General features: G+C 38.4%; 1 protein-coding gene across 1 annotated transcript; it reads right to left on the reverse strand.

The window, feature by feature from the left end:
* Positions 1-18,243: 18,243 nt before the first annotated feature.
* Positions 18,244-22,389, reverse strand: LOC107291099 (interferon-induced transmembrane protein 3). The gene is made up of 2 exons (XM_015820060.1): positions 21,878-22,389; positions 18,244-18,921 (listed from the first exon to the last, which is right to left on the reverse strand). Exons 1-2 carry the CDS (start codon positions 22,115-22,117, stop codon positions 18,766-18,768), a joined length of 396 nt encoding a protein of 131 aa, XP_015675546.1. The 5' UTR covers positions 22,118-22,389; the 3' UTR covers positions 18,244-18,765.
* Positions 22,390-23,168: the final 779 nt, after the last annotated feature.

Raw genomic sequence — 23,168 nt, forward strand, 5'->3', positions numbered from 1 at the left:
TAGCAAAGAACCAGCAGAAAATAATAATAATAATAATAATAATAATAATAATAATAATAATAATAATAATAATAATAATAATAATAATAAAGTTGGAAGAGACCTTGGAGGTCATCAAGTCCAACCCCCTGCTCAGGCAGGTAACCCTATACCAGTGGTGGCGAACCTTATACCAGGGTAAGTAAAGAAGTTGGCCAAAGCCAAGGATTATTAAAATACTTATTTCAGGATGAGTAATGCTGGAGGTGCACTTCAAGCTGAGTTTTGGGTAAGATTACCATATTTCAAATTGGGGAAATTGGGGGAAAGTTAATCAGCCCATTAGTTAAACTCTCATTCTCTTCAGGGTATGCTTGCATAATACATTAAGCTAAAAACCATAACTATGAAGGCAGCATTCACATGATGTGAAACCCAGTAGAGTGGGAAAGCAGGCCTAAGGCCTGCAGGGACCCCAAAGAGTGGGAAACAGAACAAGGGGTACCTCTTGAAGTGGAGGCGGCCTTGGGAAGCCCAGAGTAGACCCTGTGTGAGCTGGAGAGGTGCTGCACTGTGGGCCTGGACCTGCACAAGGCTTCCCATGGCCTTCCTACCCAAAGCATCCGGCATTCTCCTTAATGACCTATACTTAATAATCACATTGAGGAGAATGGGGATGGTGTCTGGCACATGGAACCAGAAGATTTCTTTAGAAGATAGGCTTAAGATTCAGAAAGATATTGAAAGACTTGAAGACTGTTCAACATAAAAAAATGCAATTCAGTTGGTGAGAAACGCAAGATTTTACACTTAGGCAAGAAAAACCAAATGTACACCTATAGAATACAGTAGGTGGTACTTGGCTCAACAGCAATAACTATAAGAGGGATCTAGGAGTCCTAGTAGATAATCACTGAAGTATGAGCCAACACTGGGCCACAGCTGCCAAAAAAAGCCAATGCAGTATTAGGTTGCATCAAGAGATGGATAGTATCAAGGTCATGTGAAATGTCAGTTACCGCTTTATATTGCCCTGGTAAGACCTCATTTGAAATATTGAGTCCATGTTTTGGTCACCACAATACAAAAAAGATTTTGAGACTCTAGAAAGAATGCAGAGAAGAATAAAGATGATTAGGGGGCTGGAGGATAAACATACAACGAATAGTTGTAACAAAGAGAAGGACTAGGGATGACTTGATAGTCTTCCAATATTTGAGGGGCTGCCACAGAGAGTAAAGTGGTCGAACTATTCTCCAAAGCACCTGAGAGCCGAACAAAAATAGCTGGCAATTTATCAAAGAGAGAACCCAACCTAGAACTAAGGAGAATTTTCCTGACAGTGAGAACAATTAATCAGTGGAATTAATCTGTTGCTATTAGAACAATTCTGTGAATAGGCTAAAGCAATTTTTTTATTGCTGATCACCTAATTTACAAGAATATCACCTTGGAAAGGATGGTTCCATAGATACCCAGGTTCTGAATTGTGAAAGACTTTAAAGGTACCAACTAGCACATTCAATTGCACCTGGCAGCCAGCTATTAATTAGTGCAGCTCTGTACATATATGGAATAAATATCCTTGTAATATCTAGTTTCCTTCTGACAGAGGAATGAAACAAAAACGACAATGAACATTTAAGGAATGAATGTTTTTATTAGTTGCCTTTGCCAATAAAAACTCTACCTACATAGAATATAAAGATGTGTTTTTATTTGTTTTGAACTCACCTCAACTTCATATTGAAATACAGAAAGCTCTGATATTGAAAACATACTGAAATACATAAAATGTTCCATGAGAAATTAAAATACAGTAACCCTTTTTATTTGTTAACTTCCCAGAGTCACTTAGGTTAAAACAGGCAATATATAAAATTGATAAATAAATATAATAAATTGATAGATAAATAAATAAATAAAACATAACAACAAAAATGAATGACTCCTAGGAGCAACAAAGATTAGGAAGGCAGAAATCTAGACCTTGGGTTAAAGAAAACATCAACTCAGTTAAATAATCTACTTTTCAATAGATAACTTCAATAAGTTGTGGTATGGAAATAGGATATAGAGTGACGAAAATAATCTTTATATACCCAAAAATGTAACCAAGTTGTTAATTGATATGCTTAAGGCATGCAGCAGAAAGCTAAACCAATGCTAAAATAGAATACATCGTTGAAAATAGTATCTTGGATGTATGGTTTAGTTCCCTCTGAATTCTTCTATTTCATCTGGAAGCTTCATTATTTCGAAGGCTGTGTTAATGATGAACAGTGCACTACTGATTAATATAATGATGATAATAATATAGATTATGATGGTTATTATCACTGCAGCAATATTCAGGTACTTGGCTGTCCTGCCATGATTAGCTGCACCTTCAGGGTCTCCAAGAACTTTACGATCTCTTGACTGAAGTGAAAAGGGAGAGAAACTGATTTTTAAAAAATAAGAATTAGCAATGGAAACATCTTTGCAAATGTTTTAATCATTTAAATCTTAGACCGAGTGCCCAAATTGCAACCCAAAACCCACTTATGCATCGTCGGGTGCCGGGTGGGTGTGGCCCATTGGGTGGGTGTGGCCCATTGGGTGAGCGTGGCTGCGGTGGTAACGGCAGATTGGGTGGGACTAAAAAGTTCAATCAGTTCCAACTTTGCAAGATCTTTTTTTTCCTGCAAGAAGTTGAAATTGACTGATTGAACCTTTTTTTTTTTTTTGCACACTGTGCCGGAGGCCTAAAGTGAAAAGGTTTTATAAACCCAGCTGAAGGCCTAGGACTGGGGCGACGGCACACGTGCCCACAGAGAGGGCTCTGAGTGCCGCCTCTGGCACCCGTGCCATAGGTTCGCCACCACTGTCTTAGGTAATCATATCAATATCAATAGTTTTATCTTCAATGCTATCAAGAATGATCTAGGATTATTGTATCCCTCTCTACCTAGAAATTAGAGCAGTGTTTTCCAACTTGGCCACTTCCAGGTACAGTATATGAACTTCAACTGCTGGAATTCTTATAAATTGCCTGCTGGAAATCTGGGATATGAAGTAAACACACTTGGAAATTGCCTCAATTAAGAAATGTTGATTTAGAGAGTAGTAATCATTCTTTTCCTGAAAAATGGAATAAGGCATGTAACTTTTAATGAATTACTGATCTTTTATGTTTTTCATATATTGGGAAGAAAGTAAGATCACCAAAAAGCACCATTATAGGAAATACAACTTTTCTTTTTGTGAAAGACTCTAGAGCAGGTATGAGCAATCTCTTTTGCAGCAACTAGAAACCCCTGCTCAAAGCTAATAAAACAAATAAACAAAAAATATATATTTTCAGTCCTGTCAACTTTACATCAAAATTATGTCTTTAATAGCCCTTATTATATAGCAGATATAGTATTAATGCTCTTCTAGATTAGTACAACTTCAGTAAGCATAGTGAATGTTCAAGAAATTGTGAGTTTATTCTAACATCTGGATGTCCACAAATTTCTACTCTGTATATTGTTAAGACAAAATAGAAAATAGGCACGAAAATATTATAATTCTAAATAATTAGCTTAATTTATCACTAACATGCCTACAAATTTAGTAAACAGACAAATCAAATATTCTACTATACAAAATTGAAAACTCTAGGTTCTCCTACCAATTCAGGCTCAGAAAAGAATTCAAGCCAATATTGGATGGATTATGTGCCATAAGCTGACTCTTAACAACCACATAGACTTTCTCCATAATGATATGTCCCTAACCCGATCTTTCAGATCTTCCAGCAGTGCACTAATTGTCACTGTAATTGAATTCATCCATCTTAGACTATGGGATTATATTATGATTATAATTTGCATGTGAGAAAGTTGGTTGTAAATGAGTTCAGTGACAGATTAATCTGGGCAAAACTAACAACTTGGTTAAACTTTATTCTAATTTGAATTTACCTCACTGAAAAAGTAGACATTTTCAAATCAAGCAATGATTTCCCTTTCCCCATGCATAATGAACCTTTGCTCTTTGGACAGATTGTATTGTACGTTCATAAATCGATATGGTTGTAAGTCAAGACACCCACGTGACCAGGCTTGTTTTTATTTTTATTTTTTGCAGCAATCAGTAAGCAAATCACTGTGATTGACCTCATGGTTGTAATGAAAACCCTGTTCTTCCAAATGGGTGGATTTGTTGGAACGCTGTAAAAAATGCTAAAAATTGGCAAAAAAGCCAGAAATTGGAAAGCAAAACCTACCAGAAATTGGAAAAAAATAGCAAATTCAATTGGTCATAAAGGTGAGCAGATTGCCAGGTGCCTGAAACGTGATCATGTGATCACGGAGGGCACATTTTACAATGGCTGGAAGTGCGTTATGGCCTGTAAAGCATCCATTCTGATTTGACTGTAATTTCAAATGGTCATTAAACGATTGGTCGTAAGTCGAGGATTACCTGTATATCTGTTCTATGAGCTACAGACATATGCAGGGGCAGTCTATAGATTGGGTTCAGTAACACTGACTAGGCCCAGAAAATCTAGAACAACTCAGTCAGTTGAATGGGTTTTGAAATCTGGTTTCCCAGATCCCTGATCAATATTCTGTTCTCATCATCCATTCACTTTCATCAGAGATCAGGCAAGCAGACACCATCCCCCATACTTGCCACATCCACTGAGAAAAGCTATTTTCTCTATGTATCAAGCAAGCACAGAAAGCAGTATTCTACTCTATTTGATACAGACACACCAAAGAAAGCCTGTCAGGGATACAGTATAGAATTGCTGAAACAGAACTGCAGAACCACATTTGTTGACAGTTGTGATAGCAGCAGTTGTGATAGCAGCAAGTACATTTCATGTTGCTAGAGGCCCCTTAGTATATATTTTATTATTTTATTTATATCCCACCTTTTATTATTTTTACAAATAACTCAAGGCAGCAAACATATCATTTTCCTGCTCCTATTTTCTCACAACCACCCTGTGAGGTGAGTTGGGCTGAGAGAGAGTGACTGGCCCAAGGTCACCCAGCTGGCTTTCAAGACTAAGCAGGACTTGAACTCTTGGGACTTCCGGTTTTGGTAGCCGACGGGACGGGTGGAAGAAGCCGGGGCTCCGGCTACTCAGCCCGATTTTGCTTCGCCCAGTGACCCAAAAAGGATCGGAAAGTTGACCTGGAGGGGCAACGAAGGAGAGACATGATTTACAATTGGAGTGGCATGCTTTTTTTTGGTATGGAAAAAATAAGATTCATAAGTATTTCCAAAACTATTATATAAGAAATGCATTGCTAATAGTATGGAAAAAAATAAAAAGTAAAATATATTTGAAAATTCCAGGGTGGTTGTCAACTATGGAAGCCAAACATGGTGGACTTTGAAAAAATCTGGACATATAGGGGTATTCTAAATTCTGAAGGGAATTTAAAAACCAAACAAGAAATAGAAAATCAGGGGATCAACTTGTCGTGGTGGGCACATTTACAAATGCAAACTAGATATGAAAAAGACGTTAAATTGTATGGATTTTACAAAGAACAGACGGTATTTGATAAGATTTTGTTAACTTCAGATGAGAAACTAATTAAGAAAATGTATAATCTTTTATTAATCTTGGAAATGGAAAGTGAACAAATTAAAGAAACAACGATAAGATGGGCGAAAAACTTTGGATATAATATAGAATTAGAAAAATGGCAAAATTTATGGGAAAGAAATTATAAATTGATAATGTCGACTTCTTACAAAGAAAATTTATATAAAATGTTTTATAGATGGTACTTGTCACCAGCAAGATTAGCAAAAATGTTTAAAAATATGTCAGATAGATGTTGGAAATGTAAACACAACTCAGGCACGTATTATCATGTTTGGTGGACATGTGATAAAGTAAAGAATTATTGGAAAAAGATACATACTTGGTTAGAAAAGATGTTGGGAGAATATGTAGATTTTAAACCTGAACTTTTTTTATTAGGTATAATGCCAGAAAAGATTAACAAACAAAGCCTATATTTGATTTTACACGTCACAACAGCGGCAATAATAATATTTGCGCAATATTGGAAGAATGAAGGAATACCACCAGATGAAGAAATAATCAAAAAAATATTGGAATGCACAGAGATGGATAGATTGACTACGAGACTGAAAGAAAAAGAAGAAACAGAATATTATCAAACTTGGGACTTACTTTACCAATGGTTAGAAGAAAGAATAAAGGATTAGGAATTTAATATATATTAGTGTATTTAAACTCAGACAGCATGTTGGTTGAAAATTTATTATTGTATGTATGAAAAAATGAATAAAATCTTACACAAAAAAAGGACTTGAACTCATGGTCTCCCTCTTTCTAGAGTCTAGAGACTAATGCCTTAAACACTAGACCAAACTGGCTGCAGGTTTCCTATCTCCACACAAATGGTATCTCACTTCAAATTAACAAAGACCATTTTCCCAAATTTTGCTCTACCCCAGAAGATGGGATTGGGTGGGGATTTTTATTTTAATCAACAAAAGGCAGGTTTAAGTCACCAATGATTTTCCCAATGATATTTTCCCCCTCAATAGGAGCTATTGTGTTGATTTAATTCCTAACAAGGCAATTCTGTGAGACCCAGTTTGGTGCAATGATTGAAGTACCAGATTATAAACTGAGAAGCCATGAGTTCTAATCCCGGGAAGCCAGCTGGATGATCACAGGGCCACTCTCTCTCAGCCCTAGGAAACACGCAGTGCAGTTCTTCTGAAGACTGCAGGTGCTTCTCCAGGAGTAAAAAACTGGCTCCAGGGCACATACACACACAAGGTGATTCTGTATAATAAAATCTAATTAGTTCAACAAGGCACCACGTAACTGGAGGTAGGTAGGTACTGTTCTGTATATTGCGCTAATTTACTACTACTTATAAATAGAGGACTATTTACAACAAAGACCATCCTCAATTTAGAGAGAAGCTGAAGTAGAGATCTTGAAGACTACAAAAAGAAACGGAGAGGGAGAGAAGCAGCCGAGTCTAAAGAGGACGGGAAAAGAAAATGAGAGGGCGCTTCCCATCTTTTCCAACTGCGTTCACCTTAATGGAGAAGAGGAGGGCGAACAAGCCAAGGCAGCAGCAATTGCAGGTGGTGAAACTGAACAGCGACCAGACCACATAATCCCTGACCGCAGGATTAAGCATGGCCTTGGGGTATTGATAGGGACTGATGGGGCGCGTGACGACCTCGGTCGGGCGAGGCTCCATGGCCAAACCAACCCTCCGCTCACCAACGGCGACCAGCTCCGAAAAGCGCCAAACGCGTTAGGGTGGTCGAGCTCGCCCTCCGCTGATTGGCCGGGGCATCCCTGCGGCTCGTGAACCCATGCGATGCGAAAGTGGGCAGGGCTTTCCTTGCAAGGGGCGAGGAGTTAGTTCTATCCTTTGCAGAGCGAATTGTAGCGGTGGTTTCGCTCTTCGTACCGTTAATAGGGCGGATGTTGGTCTCGCCTCGCTCTTCGAAACCATTTTAAAACTTCTTTAGAGCTACGTTTAGTAAACAAGGGAAAGGTCGGCCCTGATGGTCGTTAACTCCGCCCACTCTTACATTTTTCTCTTTAAAGAAAAATGTGCTTCTGGAAATCTAGAAGAAAGGATAGTAGAGATAGAAATAAACTTGTCGTTTCATTTTCCCCCTTCTATTTTTACTTTGGTTTTTTAGTAAGAATTCCGCCTCCATAGAAGAGAGAGAGAGAGATAGTTTTTGGGGTATTGTTGTAGTTGTTTTTATCAGGCTGTCAGCCGCCCTGAGTCCGCAAGGAGAAGGGCGGGGTATAAATTCAAATAATAAATAATAAATAAATAAATAAATAAATTGTGATTCAATGGAACTTTCCCCATTTTTATTGTACAATCCTAACTTGTCCCAAATACTGTATTTTCCGTTGTCCAATACTTTAAACCTTTCCTTCTTGCATTGGAGGATTCAGCTTCAATGTCTAGCTAACTCTTCAAATGGAATCTATTATTTCAGAGAAAGTTGTTCCGGAAGTCGGGGTTTCTCCTACAGTTAGTAAATTTGGCTTGCAAGTTCCTAATTGATAATGTGGCAGTGTTTACGTTGGCACTGGGATATGTACAGCATTTTTGCACTGCTTTTGATTGAAGAAGTCAGTATTCTAAAGTAAATTTTCTTTTTCCCATGGCCTGGAAGGGTATATGAGAGAGTTCTGAGAATTTACCATAACTTTATTCTTTTCCCAGCATAAAGTTTGTTAGAACTGCACCATGAGTTTAAAACATTAAATGAAAATGAATGGGATGTAGACTCTTGAAAGCTCAGCCCAGAAGCAGAGGTTTATAAATGGAGCTTTGGTTGCAAAAATAAATATAGTACATTCCCTCCAATCTTAAGAGTTCTCATTGTTCAAAGCTACACTTGTTCTTCGTATCTGAGAAGCAAATAGACTGTTGCTTTGCATATGAACTTATGACAATGGCCTGTAGTATGCTTCTGATTGAGACTGTCAGTTTCAAGAGATAGAGAATACACTTCTTTGTTGTTTGGATATTTTTTTTTTATTAAACAGAAATTGCATTGGGAGCAGCTGTACAAGCTGACCTCAAACTTCCTGTCACTGCATTCCTTCAAGAGAGTTCTATAACCTAGAAAATAAAAGGTGGCAACAATTGTCATTTGGTATGCCTTGAAAGCTGAAAACATTTTAATACATTTTCTGTGCTGCTTTTATTATGGATATGTTCAGATACTTGCAAGGCTAATGAACCAGCTACTTGTGGAGTTTTTATTTTGTTAAAAAGAAAGAGGATTTAATTATCTGCCACCTTATTTTGCAGTGACAAGTTATTGCACCTGAGAACAGATAACAGTTTTGTTGTACTGAACAACCCTGCCTTGCAGCTGATAAATGAGTATTTTTAAACACTTATTGATGATTACACAAAATCTGGGAATCACAATTTTTTTCACATGTGATGGGTTTGGATTAGGTCCATTTCAAGACATGGAATGGTTTTAAATATAGCAGTTAAGAATCTGGTACTGTATTTGGCTTCCTCTTCGCCCCAGGTTATCAGAGCTTTTACTATTCCTAATAGCAGGCCATAGCAAAAGATATTTCCCTAGACTGTTATTTCAGTTGCCCTTTAATACTGGTACTAAAACCATCATATTCCTTGAAATCAAAGCTTCCTCTGATACAGCTGATTAGGGTTCTATACATGACCTGTGCAATCTGTTTTGCTAGAATTGATTCATATTTATATAATCACAAGTCATGTCTAGTCATACTTTTTATCTTTTAGTTTGAATTTATTCCATAAATTTTCTCTCTATCCAACTATTACTGTTAACATTTAAGTTTAAAATGTTAAGTGCAATATATATAACTCTGATACCCTGGGGCGAAGAGAAAGCCAAATGCAATACCAGATTCTTAACTGGCAGTAAACCTCGTTGAACTCAACAGAACAAAATTGAGAATTTAGAATTAGGCTGCAAAAAACTAAAATTAAGAGAATGCAGATTTGTTTCTCATATCCAATCCTTTAATAAACCTGTCCAAGTTGATGACCATAATTGTGATAGAAAATTTTCCTTTTATTATATGACTTTATAGCTGAATAAGAAATTCTCTCCAATTAATGTTTTCATAATGTCGATAACATTACCATGTTTTGCCACTCTTCCTTATTTAAAATACATATTTATCATAATATTGTAAATTATTTTTTCTAAAAATAACACATTGAAAGTTATGGTGGGCTGTGAGGGAATAACTAGCCCACAATTCAGCCTGGGGAGGGGGGAATTTCCATAGCTCAGGATAGATTTGAAACTGGGTCTTTAAGAAACCCAAGGTCTCCTTTTAGCCATGGAAACTATTGAATTACCAAAATCCAAATAATATAACCAGATGATATGTGGCTATGTGTTCCTACATCACACTACTCCATGACTGATTAAATCAGCCATGATTTATTGAATCAGCCCAATTGGCTGGGTCCACATTACATATTCATGCATAAACTAATCATATAACTGATTGGATCTGCATAAGATGCTGGTCCATAAATATTCACAGTTTGGTTTAGGTTTCTGTCTGAACTCAGTCAATGGCATCAAATGCTCTTGAGGGATCCAGAAGAATTAACTCTTTCCTCCTCTAATGAAAATAAAAGTGAATTATTTTAATTTCTTGTTATCTCCTGATTTAGAAAGGACACATTGGAATGGATCTGCCGTCTCCCTTTTCTTCTTCTCACAGATTTGGTGGACAGGTAAGAGATCATCTGATGTGAGGAAAGTTGCAGCAAAGGTGTCTGTACAAACTTTGGATATTCGTAAACTATGTATGTATAGCCTCAGAGTACATGTGGAAGACTAAACACTTTTATAGTAAGCATAGGGTATTTTTATCATCAGGGCTCACAATAATCCCTGTTCAAATTTTCCAAAAGCTACATTTCAATGCACATTAACATTAGCTTTTCTCTGCCAATATAGATAAGTTGATTTTATGTGATGCGTTTCCCTGATACATTAGGAGAAGAGATTGAAAGATCACAATTAAAAGAGAACTTAGAATCTTGTCCCCAGTTGTGAAGAAACAGTCTAAATTAGTAATCTGTCCTGTCTTGGGACATATAATTCAACTCTTTTTTTCCTACAGAAGAGAGGTCAACATACTTCTTCCTTGGCTGAAAATCTAATTAAAGTTTAACTTTTGGTAACTATTGTTGGGAGGAACTCCCCCATCCAGGCTCTTCCAGCCGGGATTCTCCTTAACAGCGCAGAGGAGGACAAATAGAACATGAAGCCAGCTACCAGAAAGAGAGGTTTAATCACAGAGATTAAAGTTGAGTGACAATTCAGCATGAATCCCCGGCTAGCTAGACAGAATAGTCCTCATACATGAGTTTTTTTATACCCTTTCGTGGTTTACAAATTTGTCATTTCTGATTGGTGAGTTCAATCTGTCTTCCCTGATTTGCTGGTCAGTGACTATTGTTGGGTAAATTTCCTTCTTAATCCTGCCTAAAAGGTATTAATCACTTTATTGTTGTGTATTTGTTAATCCTAATTGCTGCTAGCCCAGTGGTTCTCAACCTTTTTAATGCCGCGACCCCCAACCGGTCGTAAGTCGAGGACTAAACCGGTCGTAAGTTGAGGACTAAATCGGTCGTAAGTCGAAGACTACCCAACCGGTCGTAAGTCGAGGACTTTCCCTGCCCGGGAGCACCGCGCATGCGTGGTTCCTCCCCCTGCACCGGCTGAGGCGTAGCTGGCAAGCGGCAGAGACGGAGCAGGCCGACCACCAGCTGGCCCAGCTCAAGGGAGGTAAGGCACCCGCCGGAAAAGGGAAAAAAAATGGCGGACAGCCTTGCTTGGCGACCCCCGTGAAATGGTCGATCAACCCCAAATGGGGTCGCGACCCATAGGTTGAGAACCGCTGTGCTAGCCAGTTCTCCATTCAGTGTGTGTTAAGTGTTTGCTATCCAGCCTCAGGCTGCTGCTGAATCAGGTTAGCTCATATTGGTTTTTTTCCTGTGTTTGCCAAGTGATTCCCACGTTGGGGTGGGGAGGGGGTGTCCAACTCTTATCACTATGGTACACACTATCATGTATATCAGCTGTCAATTGATGACTGTCAAATTCCAGGAAAAATAAGAAGACTGGTAAACAACTTTTAAATTTAGTACTACTTCTCTTCCAATGCGAATTGCTTAATATTGCTTTTTTCTTCATTAGTCAGCCATTTTGCTGTATATATTGTGAAAGCTTACTTACTCTAATTCAGGCTTGGGATAAATAATCAGATGTTTTAAATTGAAGTATAGTATGTGCTTGAGTTTCCTTTTAGTACATGATGAAGTCCAACATTTCTTTTAATAAGTAATTGTTCTACTACTGTTAAGAGTGCTTTTTTACCTATGCTGATTGGAAATAGAAGATGGGGGTTGAGAAGATACCGAGAAAATCAAGACTGATCAAATTATAGGTGAATGTAGTTTGACCCTGAGGCTAAAATCTTTACGGTTATTGTGTTATGAACAACAAGCAAGCTCAGATTAATTCTTCTAGCCCTGTTTCTGAACGTACTTTTTAGCTCTTTCAGGGGTACGTTTGATGTTATTTGTTTTTAAAAAATCATACTCTGGTCATACAACAATATATAAAGAACACAGTCTAATAATATTAATGCACAGTATAATTATGTTTTGTTGATAGCCAAATCTATACAGTACACTGATATGTAAACTAATGATACACTGATATATAAACTAATGATACTGGATACAACACTCAAGTCTGAAATATGGCTGAATATTTTGTAGTTCAGGGAATTCATTAGGATATGCAGCAAACATAACCATGTTAGTTACAGAAGTCAATTTGTCAGTTGTACTAGGTTCAAAAACATTTTCGCCAGATTAATTATATCTGACCAAGTCCATTCTTACTGCTTGTAATGGGACTTAGGAGTAATTTTGAAAGACATGGTCCCAAACATTTTAAAATTCAGATGTGCAATTTTGTTTCACTCTACTATGTTCTCTGATTTGTTACCCCTCTCCAATTTTTCTCAAGGTTTGTGAAAACTACTGTTCAAGCTGAGAGATCAAAACACAATTCCCCTTTTCAGACAAAGTTGCTCTCCTTGTGTATTAGGGAAGAAGTCTAATATTCAATTTTACTTGCGAACACAATTTCAAGAAAGCTCAGGTGCTTTCAACAATTCCTTCCTTGACACCCTGTGTACAGCATTTCTGTGTACAGCATTTAAGAAGAAATAAAAATGTTATTAAGAACTCATGACCTATCTAAGCTCAGGTGGCACAGACATTCTCTCTTCAACTCTTCCCATTTCATTGCTGATTGTTAAATCTTGGTAAAGCAATCATAGGCATAGCCAAAGAATATCTCTAAATCAAGTTGTCAGAGCCATGAACTCATCCCAGGCCATTTTATTTGGGGGCGGAAGGGGAGGAATAATAGGTATAAACTTGCCAACGATACATCAGCTTTTCCTTGTAATTTCTTTGGTAATCAAAAGGAGCCTGCCAAAGTGTTTTAGGGCCAACCCAATCACCTGGCACTTTCCTCTATTTCTCAACTCCTAGACGAGTAATACTTTTGTCTTGAGGCAAACATCTCTTGAGAAGGAAGACCATGTCTCTCTGTCCCCTTTTATTTGGCAACATTCTCTTCTTTTGCCATCTCCACCATGGTTGAAGTCACCCAGGAAAACTTCGAGACACCCACTCATTTGTCAGTCTTTTCCTTATCCCAGAGAGAACATCTTAGAGCCTTCTGAAGCAAGCACCCAGTTCAAGACTTGACCTGAATCCAGGCAGTGCAACCCTCATGCAGATTCTCTGCTGAGATAGATTCGTAACTCTTCCCTAAGGACATTGCAAGGCCCTACAGAGTTGAATCAACCCTCTCCAATATGTTACCTTCTTAGACCTTGGAAGAAGTCTTCTTGAGGCTCTGAAGCAGCCTAGCTGAGCTGGGTTTCACAGCCTGGAAGGGCTGGCTGGCTTTACTTGGTCAAAGGGATAGTATCTGCTCTTTTGTTTAGCCTGAGTTTCCAGCTCCATAGCAACTGTGATTTCAGGGGGCCCAGCAGCACACAGGGTGAGGCCAACTAAAGTAGTTATTGATAGGGACTCCCTATCTTCCTTTCTTCCCTGCCAACTCTTGTAGGATTAATTTAACATTGACCTTTAAGGTCCAAAACTCTGAACAAGCTGTGAAGGAAAGCTTGCTAAGCTTCTCTTCAATCCAGAAACATTATTTCTATTTTATTTTCACGTTGAGTTCCTATGCAAAAGGTGTTTCTCCATTGTGTGTGTGCGTGCATATGCATATGTAAGAGAAAGCTATCTCTTGTAATTTTTTCTCCCACTTTACTATCGGAGAAATCCCCCTCAGGTTCAAGCCTTTTTATTGCAGCAATCTCTACCTTTCCTTTTTCTGCCCTTTCTTATAACTGAATCCAGTGTAAAGTAAGTACAATAACTTTCCCCCCCACAGTTTTACCTCTGAGCAAAGCAAATATACTATACCCATTAGTGATTCCCAAGAAAGAGAGGCTGAAAGCCAGTGTGTTGGGTAAAAGCCTTAATAAAGGCAAATACTTACAGGAATAAACAGACAGTGTTTCCTGTGACAGACAACAGGTATGTGCGCTGTGTTCTGCATGTCTGTGCCAAGGGGCTGCTTCTGTAACCATCATGTTGAACCAATTGTGTCGTACATTTGTGGTTTCATTAAAGACTTTCCCGCAGTTGTCGTTCATATTGTCTTTCCACCTAAAGTGAAATGGACACCCTGCTTTCCCTCACACCCATCTCACTTTATGGAAGAAGTTGCATAACACCTAATTTAGTAGTTATATCCTCTTTAGTGTTTTCTGGTGAAATATATATTATACTGTTATTATACACATGGAATTGCAACCTACCTAATGTATTATTATCAATAAGATAGAACTGGACCTTTTCTCTTTTATGAAATTCCTGGAAATGTACTACCTACCATCAAGGAAAGAAACCAATGTGAAATAAAAGGGTTGTATGGACATATTACAATAATGGTGACTTTGGTTAAGATTCTATAAAGCTGTTACCTTCCTGAAAAAAAGGACTGCCTGCTACAAGTCCTCTTATAAGCAAGTCTTTTCCATCTTGTTTCGTGCTTGCTCTGGTCTAGCTATCCAGGACTGCAAGGCCAGCAGTACAAAAAGTCAAATGCAGAATTGGGACTATGTAGGTTTATTAGAAGATTGTTTATTTGTTTACTTTGGGTTATTACATATTTTTCACCAGCCCCAAGTGCAGAACTGATCACTGCCCTGTAAATTTCTGTGTAACATTATCCTATGCCCTCTTAGGCTCTGATTTCCTGGAGTTCTGATTGAATGCATTGGAATGTCCAGCCCTAAAATTGGCCTCCAAGTCTATTCCAAGCAATTCTGTGATTTGTTAAGTCCAGAGCTAAATAATTGTCAATGGATTGCTACCCAGATTTTCCAAAAAATCTGCAAGAAGTCAGTTCCAGAGAGTAAAAATTTAGACCCTTGTACAGTAGCCATCCCCCTGCAGCTCCCAAGATTTCTCCAGATTTAAGTCTTTCAGATGAACACTTTTTTAGTAATGCAGGTTAATCATAGGAATTTAGATATGACCTCTGGGAGAATGTATTTGCACTGATGTCACAGTGCCATTTAAAATGATTTCCATGACACTTCCGGTTTTGCGTCGTAGTACATGATGGAGGGATTGTGGGGTTCCACACCCCATGGCTGATTTTGCCCTGACGGGACCCTAAATGTGTCTAAAGTCGCCTCAGGCGACAAAGGAGGGAGCCCTCCGTGGATCACAGAAAGACGGCGGTGGATCCATATGATCCGGGGGAAGCCCTCCAAACCAACAGGAGAAAGGCTAGCTGCACCTCGATGACTAGCTCAAGCTACCAGCAGCTGAAGTCCCAAAGTACGAACTAGAACAACTGTGAACAGTGTATTGGAAACTGGGTGAAAATATTGATCTTTTTTTTCTTCTAATTTCCTGGAAAAGATCCCCAAAAAGCAAAAATCCTCCGAAAGTGAGAAGGAAGGGGATCGCCCCACTCTTCCATAGTTGGAAGCGGCTCTAATTTTTATGGGGAATAGAAACATATTGAAACAGAATTTAATATAAAACTATAGTCTGGATAAATTTGAAAACTGTGGAAATTGTCAAGACCTTTCCTTTGAAAGAGTATTGATGAAACTACAAGAATATTTTTTTTTGTTTTAAAGTTGGAAAATGAACATCTAGTGGTGGATTAGAGCATAAAATTATAGCCGCCTTGGCTCAGAAACTGGCAAGACTCCCAGAAACAGATAACAACCTGTCCCTTTGATCCTCAGTTTTGACTCTCAGCTAAACAGAGAACAGCTGGGAACAGAGGAGAGAAAATACATTGGGCTATATACTACAAAGTGAGATCTACAACTGTTATAAAAATTGCTGACCTTCTTGGATTATAAACACTTATTGAGCGGGGATTTTTTTAGGCTCAAGAATTATTTGCAGAGAAAGAAAAACCTTGACTTTTGGCTACTCTTCTAGGGGGGAAGCTACTGAATTGCTCTTGGATGGTTGAACATTTTGGGCTGCAAATTGTGGTTGATTGACAGTGAGCAGAAGAACTGTTATAAAATATTGGTTTTAGTGGTGGATTGACAATTGGAAACGCATTGGACTATAAAGACCACATATAAAGATAAGAACTATATAAGAATTAGTTGGTTGGATAAAACTAATATACGTGAAAGACTACTTAGAGGGGGAGATAAAATGGATGTTGCATACCTAATTAAAAGTGGTAGGAAAGCACACTCCAAGATTTTTTTTTCTGAAGCTCCCAGCCTGGAACATCAGAGATCTGCAGGAGTAATACTTAAAGACAAGGCAAATATCTTCCAGGAGGAAATGCATGCAATGTTGCAACTTATTCAAATGACAATTGTTTCAAATCATAATGAGATTAAAAACAATTTTGATGACATAAATGAGCATATCTTTAACCTAAGCTCATAACCAAAAAAACTCTCAGAAAATGATGCTAAAGAATGAACAGATAAATCAGATAATAAAACACAAACCAGAGGAAAGTGACCCAAAGATGGAGGCTATAAACAAAAGGAACTACAGCTTAACACAGACAAAGAAAAATCTGCAAGATTTTGTTATAAGATTGGAAAGGGAAAACACATTTTATCTTTTAGGACTTCAAAATAAACCAGAGGATAAAAAAGATCTGACAAAATAGATTATAGAGATGCCAGGAGAACTACTAGTTTGCGAGACAAAAAAATGAAAGGAAAAATTGAGGGAGAAAATGGAAGCTTTTTAATGAATATAAATGGGCGAAATTCCCCCTCAAAAGTACTTCACCTAATTTGTCTTCCCTAGCTCTAATAACATTTATAAAAATACAGGAAGAATTCCCTGCTAAACTGAACACACTGACTCGGAATGTTGTCTGGCAAAAGAAGAAGGAAAAAGGTAGATTCAAGAGATCAGATGATTTGACTTACCAGATGGAGTATTATATGACTAAACACTTGTTTGAATATGGCTAAAAGAATAGATAAATTTTGGATATAAATGGGTTCTAATAGAGCAAGAGGGATGTGATTTATAAGTAGCATAATACCTTTGTTCATTTTTTTTTTTACATTAAGAGAAATATAAAAATATTGGGATGGCTTATATGAGGGGAATATATGGACATTTAAATGTAATTAATTTTGAGGAAATTATAATTGATGAAAATGTTTTGAATATTGAAGGGAAACTAAGCCTAAAAAAGAACGTCGAAAACAGGACCTATGGTGATTCAATAAAATGACTCTTCGCAAGTACAACTGAAACATAAGCTGATTAGAAAAGATGTTATATGCTGATGTTAATGTTATTTGTATAAACACTAGAAAAATATTTACATTTAACTTTGTATGTTTTGAAAGTACTAAGAATTATATTTATTCAATGTTGGCATAAGGAAAACACTATTGAAAGAAGAGAAGATCAAGGAATGTATCACTAAGTAGTATGTTGATTATGGAATCATAGAAACTAATTATTATTGATTGTTCTTAAATATATGAACCCAGACAACACATTGTTTACCAAGTACTAAAGATGGTTTCCATGACATCAGCACTGATACATCTGCCATGGCAAGGTATCTCAGAGAAAGATATTTGGTGTGGACCAATATCTAAAGTGATAAATTGTGACCATTACCCCAGCAATCCCATAAAATCACCTCCTGAGAAATATTTGTTTAGAAGAAGCCTTGTTGCCGGGAGGGGGAGGATGAGCATTTAATTATGGTTGTTGGGTCTTCTAAGGCAATGGTCTCCAACCTTTCCGGCTCGGTGAAGGCGACAATGATGGGTTGGGGGGGAGGAGTTAGTTTTGCACATGTGCACTTGCCCACCATTTCCATGGCCCGGTTTCGAACAGGCTGTGGCCTGGCACTGGGCCGTGGACCAGGGGTTGGGGACCTCTGTTGTAAGGTGTAGAAGGAGTGGCCAACTATGAGCCATCTCCAGGATACTATGGAAATGCCATCAGATGGTAGCTGGAACATAATAATGTGCAGGTACTTCAGATTAACAGCAGTCTTATAGTGTTATAAGCTCACGTTCACTGTGATGAGTTATAGCGCCTTAAAAAAAACCTACAAGCATGATCAAGCCCATACAATTTATTTGAAAAAATGAATAATTATTTTATAATATACCACAAGTGGCTCTAAAGGCATTTTCTATTACAAAAGTCATAGAAAAATATAGAAACTCACAGAAAGAGTGATTCTTTCCCCCAGGTTATAACATGGTCCTTCCAGATCAGTAACATTACATAGAAGAAAAAGCTGCCTGAGAATAACCAGTAGAAAAATAAGCCAGAAGTGCCAAACAGGCAGCAAAGCCATGTGTTATATTTAAGAAGCAGCCTGACATCACACATAAGTAATGCAATTATACATTCCAACTCTTGGGATGGACCCTTGACCACTTCCAGCTTCGCAATGGCAAGAGAGCCATTGTTGCAATTGCTGTACGATACTAGTTTCTCAAATTAAGGGCTGTTTTCAAGCCAACAACACATTAGGATTAGGGGTGGAGGCAGAAGGCCACTCACCAAGATATAGGAGCAGAAGCTTTTGTATCAATGACAGGAGGTGGACAGTTTTCAAAAGTGAATTACACTGGTGCATGGTTCAGTGAGGGTAATTAGATACCACTACTACGACGATGACGATGACAAGAACAACAGCCAGGATGTTCAGCAGGAGGGCAACAAGGTTCAGGCATCTGGCAGTAGAGCCGTAGCTGGCAGCAGTGTTGTAGTCCCCAAGCACTTTGCGATCTCTAGCCTGTTAGGAGAGAAGAAAGAAAAGATCCATTACTAGAAGTAACTCATACAAGAACTACTGTCATCCTCCTGAGCTTCAATTATGGCACCAAAATATTCTCTGCAAAACAGCAGAAATGTATGCATGAATGCCATATTGACATCATCAGGGGAAGCAAGAACAGGCCAAAACATCTCACTTGCAAAGATGAGACATGCAGAACAAAATGTGGCTGAACCATGCAATATTGTTCGCTTCGTGAACCATGTTTTCTAGGAGACAACACATTTTTGTCTTTGCCTTACAGTGCTCCAGAAATGTAATTGGAGTTAAGTTGCACGGCCCCCATTACTATTCCCCACTTTCAGGAAACAGCCTGTTTAGGTTAGATATAGGTGTTCTTGATTTATAACCACAATTGAGCCCAAATTTTCCATTGCTAAGCAAGATAGTTGTTAGGTCAGTTCTGCCCCATTTTACAATCTTTGTAGTCATAGTTGTTAAGTGAATCACTGCAGTTAAGTCAGTAACATGGTTAAGTGAATCTGGCTTCTCCATTGACTTTGCTTGTCAGAAGGTTGCAAAGAATCATCACATGACCCTGGGACACAGCAACCATCATAATATACATGCCAGTTGCCAAGCACCCGAATTTTGATCAGGTGACCACAGGGAAGCTGCAATAATCCTAAGTGTAAAAAAACCCAGTCATAAGTCATCTTTTTCAGTGTTTAACTTTAAAGGGTCAAATGGTTGTAATTTGAGTTCTACCTTATTAGCTTAACACTAACTCTTTTAATGCATGTAAAATGTGGCAGTACAATTGTTTCCGCAGTAGTCTGGATTATTGTCTATACTGAGAGGAGTAGCAAATTTAGAAATAAAAAAAATCAAAGAAGCATCACACCCCTATCTTATGTTTTGGGAGGCCGTTCATACAAGATCTCTTTAAGAATATGAGTTTTTCACTCTACTATGTATGTTTCCTCAGATGTAGGTGAATTAGCTTAATTTTTACTTCAACTGAGCACTACACTCAGCTGCAGCTTTAAGAGGAAGATTACTCCCTTTGAAGTGAAATTTCTCTTTCCATCCATTGCATTTTAAAACTGGTGCTTCAGAAAACATGAATTTTAGATGCAAAAGCAGTAGCTGAAAATTAAGAAAGAATTTCAAATGCCCAACTGGCATTACAATTATCATGCAGCATACTTGCGTATATGAATTAATCTGGCCTTTGGTTAGAATTCTCTGCACTGGATCAGACATCTCATTTTCCTACCAGTGAGCTATTTATAAATATTTCTGTGTAATTATCTAAATTGGTTTGTTGATGTTGTGTTTTATGGGTTATGTCTTAAGTTACATTCGAAACAAAGTGCAGAGAATTGTAACGAATTGAAAGATTAATTCACATCAGAAAATATGCAGCATAACTGTACTGGCAGTGTGGACAGCTTGAATTTTTCAGCAATATCCATGGAAAAGCTCATGAGATGAAGCTTAACAGAATGCATGAATTCAACTGCACATATGGGCAAAATAACTGGGATGCCTGGTGATGATTCACAGAGCAGCTCCATCAAATGCCAAGCATAGTAATAGATACCATGTTCTTCTCTATGGCTGGGCACCCTACACATCCAACATAGAAAACTGAACTAAGGACAGAATGCACAAAAATGCAAATACTGTATTTACTCTTCAGTATTTTCAGAAAGGTTTGGCAATCTCAGAAAGCAAAAGCAATGTTTGCTCAACATTAAGTCAGGATTTGTTTCATCATAGATTCCTGAATAAACCATAACTAGCCAGGTTCATATAACATTCAGCTCCCAATGTACAATATAAATAGTTCTCTCTTGCCCTCAATCAAAGATGTACAGTTCTCTGAAAGCCAAGAGTCTGACTAAACTGCACAAGATGGCAGGATGTATAATATGCTACTCAAGATTCTTTCATTCCTTAATTCTTTTAAGATTAAGGCTGCTTCACACCTGCCAATGCATCTTAACAAATGCAGCCTCAGGTGTTAACTTGCCTGTGTAAGTGTCATAGGGTGTTACCAAACATGTAGCTTCATATCAGCACACAGACCATTCTTTTTAAAGACATCATTTGCCATCCCATGAAATATTGAGTCATGAAGTAATAAACATGCATGTTCAAGCACAGCATCAGGCTAGAAACCAGGAGACTAAGTAGCAGTCCTGCCTTAGGCTTGAAAGCCAGCTGAGTGGGCAATCACTCTCTCTTTCAGCTCAATCCTCCTCACAAGAGGGTTGTTGTAGAGAAAACAGGAGAAGGAAGGAGTATTAGGTATGTTCACGGCCTCAACTTATACAATTATTAAAGATGGAATAAAAATAAAGAAAAATACCTTGCAACATGTGACTATAATGATTTGTAAATCCAGCCCATGAGAAGAAGAAATTACAGAGTAGTAAAGTATCCTCTAATCTAAATGTCTGATTTAAGCAATAAAAAAAAGCGGGGGGGGGGAGAGAGAAAAAGCAGACCCTTTCCTTGCAGAATTTACACCGCATAGGGCAATCCCGCTGATTTCCCTCTCTGGACTATCCGGCTTTAGTTGTCTAGTTTAAGGTCGCTTTCTGCTTGAATAGAGACATTGGACTATCTTAAACCAAATCACTCTCAGCCACGGCAAGCAATTTCCTTCTTCCAACGCGCTAGGCTCTAAAGGAGGAAAATCAAGTCACGAATCCGGGACGCCGAACCACAGCGGAACGGCCTTAATGACAAGGTAAAGGTAATAGCTTTAATGAACCTAGTGCTTATCCCGAAATCCCACGAAAGATCGGAGTGCCGATAGTTAGGATCGAGTTCTTAGGCCTGTTAACTTTAAAACGCAAGCTTCCCATCGGAACCTCATTTTCCCAAAATACGCCCCCTGGAACGAGCGAGAAGGGCGGAGAAGCGGGAAAATACACAGAAAACACCCAGCGCATCTTCTCACCTTAACGGAAAAAAACAAGGCCAAAAACCCAAGGCAGAAAACGTTGAAGTATAAGGTGGTGCAGATGGACCAGAGGATATGGTCGCGGGGCGGCTCCTGCGGTATATGGATCACGGTGGTCCCAGCCGGCACCCCGGGAGCCTCGAGCGTTCCCAGATCATGCTGCTCCTTCAGCTGCTCGTAATTCGGCAAGCCTGCCTGGCCTTGCAGCGAGTGGGAGAACTGGACGGCGCTCGCCATTTTTTCGAGAGGGAGGAAGCGGACGACCACAAGGCTCTGATAACCTAGGGACGGGACTGAGCAATTTTCCCAGCACAGAAGTTGGAGGCGGGAGTTTACGCGCTGTTGGCGCCAGGGAAGGCGGTCCTGTTGGAGAATCGAAAATTGGTTCCTCAGGGTATTTCTCGGAAGGAATGATTTTAAGTTTCAGAATGTGTGCTTTAGGAATATGGTGCATCGCCATTTTTTTGAAGACGAAATTCTGTTTAGAGGAACAGCATAACTTTCGTAATACTGTGGGCTCAACGAAGAGTTCCGTGTAACAGTTAATACGATCTGGCCCTAAAAATTAAGTTACTTTGCGCACAGATTTAACCGTGGTCATGGGTCAGGCAATGTACTAGAACACATAAACCACTATTTACCAATCAAAGTGGGATCTTGACGTTTCTTTACATTGAATGTATGATTTCCTGGTCTGTGATTTTATCTGTCCAAAGCCACTCCTTACAACACGTGGCTTAGCAATGTGGAAAGGCAATTGTGCCTTAACCTGTTGTGGTTAATCAATAGCCTCTTGTGGTTTACCCTTATGTTTAGATAAATTCACCTGATTACTGTCAAGAATATTAAAGATACCAGACACTTCACTTAAGGCAAAAGGAGTCCCCAACAAAGGGGCTTATTTCCTTTCCAAAAATGTGAAACTATAGTCAATATCTTATTTATGGCTTTGCTATGTTCGTGCATGGGAGGAAGAGTAGTCTCTTGTCAATCTATGGTAGTTAATGATAATTGTATCTGATTTTTCTTATAATAATCTAAACGGTTCCTTCCACAAAGCCATCTATTTGTCACTTCCCTCCTCTTAGATTGCTCTCTTTTCTCTTTAGATGCTGGTTATTTCCATTCTTCTGCAGTTGTTTTCCTATGAGCATTTATAACATGAGACAAGTATTGTATTGTGGCATAATATATGTTCAAAGGCTTTATATCCTTTTTCAGCAATCAACAGTATAGCCTGATTAACCTTTTAAGGTTGTTTTCTGTTACAATCAAGTATGGCATAAGT

This window comes from Protobothrops mucrosquamatus, unplaced genomic scaffold, assembly GCF_001527695.2.
Source record: "Protobothrops mucrosquamatus isolate PMUCROS unplaced genomic scaffold, P.Mucros_1.0 scaffold1049, whole genome shotgun sequence".
NCBI lineage: Eukaryota > Metazoa > Chordata > Lepidosauria > Squamata > Viperidae > Protobothrops > Protobothrops mucrosquamatus.

Coding starts and splice junctions, on each gene's coding strand:
- LOC107291099 (XM_015820060.1), bottom strand. CDS start 22,117: ATGGCGAGCGCCGTCCAGTTCTCCCACTCGCTGCAAGGCCAGGCAGGC. Junction 18,922..21,877: donor CCTTGTTTTTTTCCGTTAAG/GTGAGAAGATGC, acceptor CTCTCCTAACAG/GCTAGAGATCGCAAAGTGCT.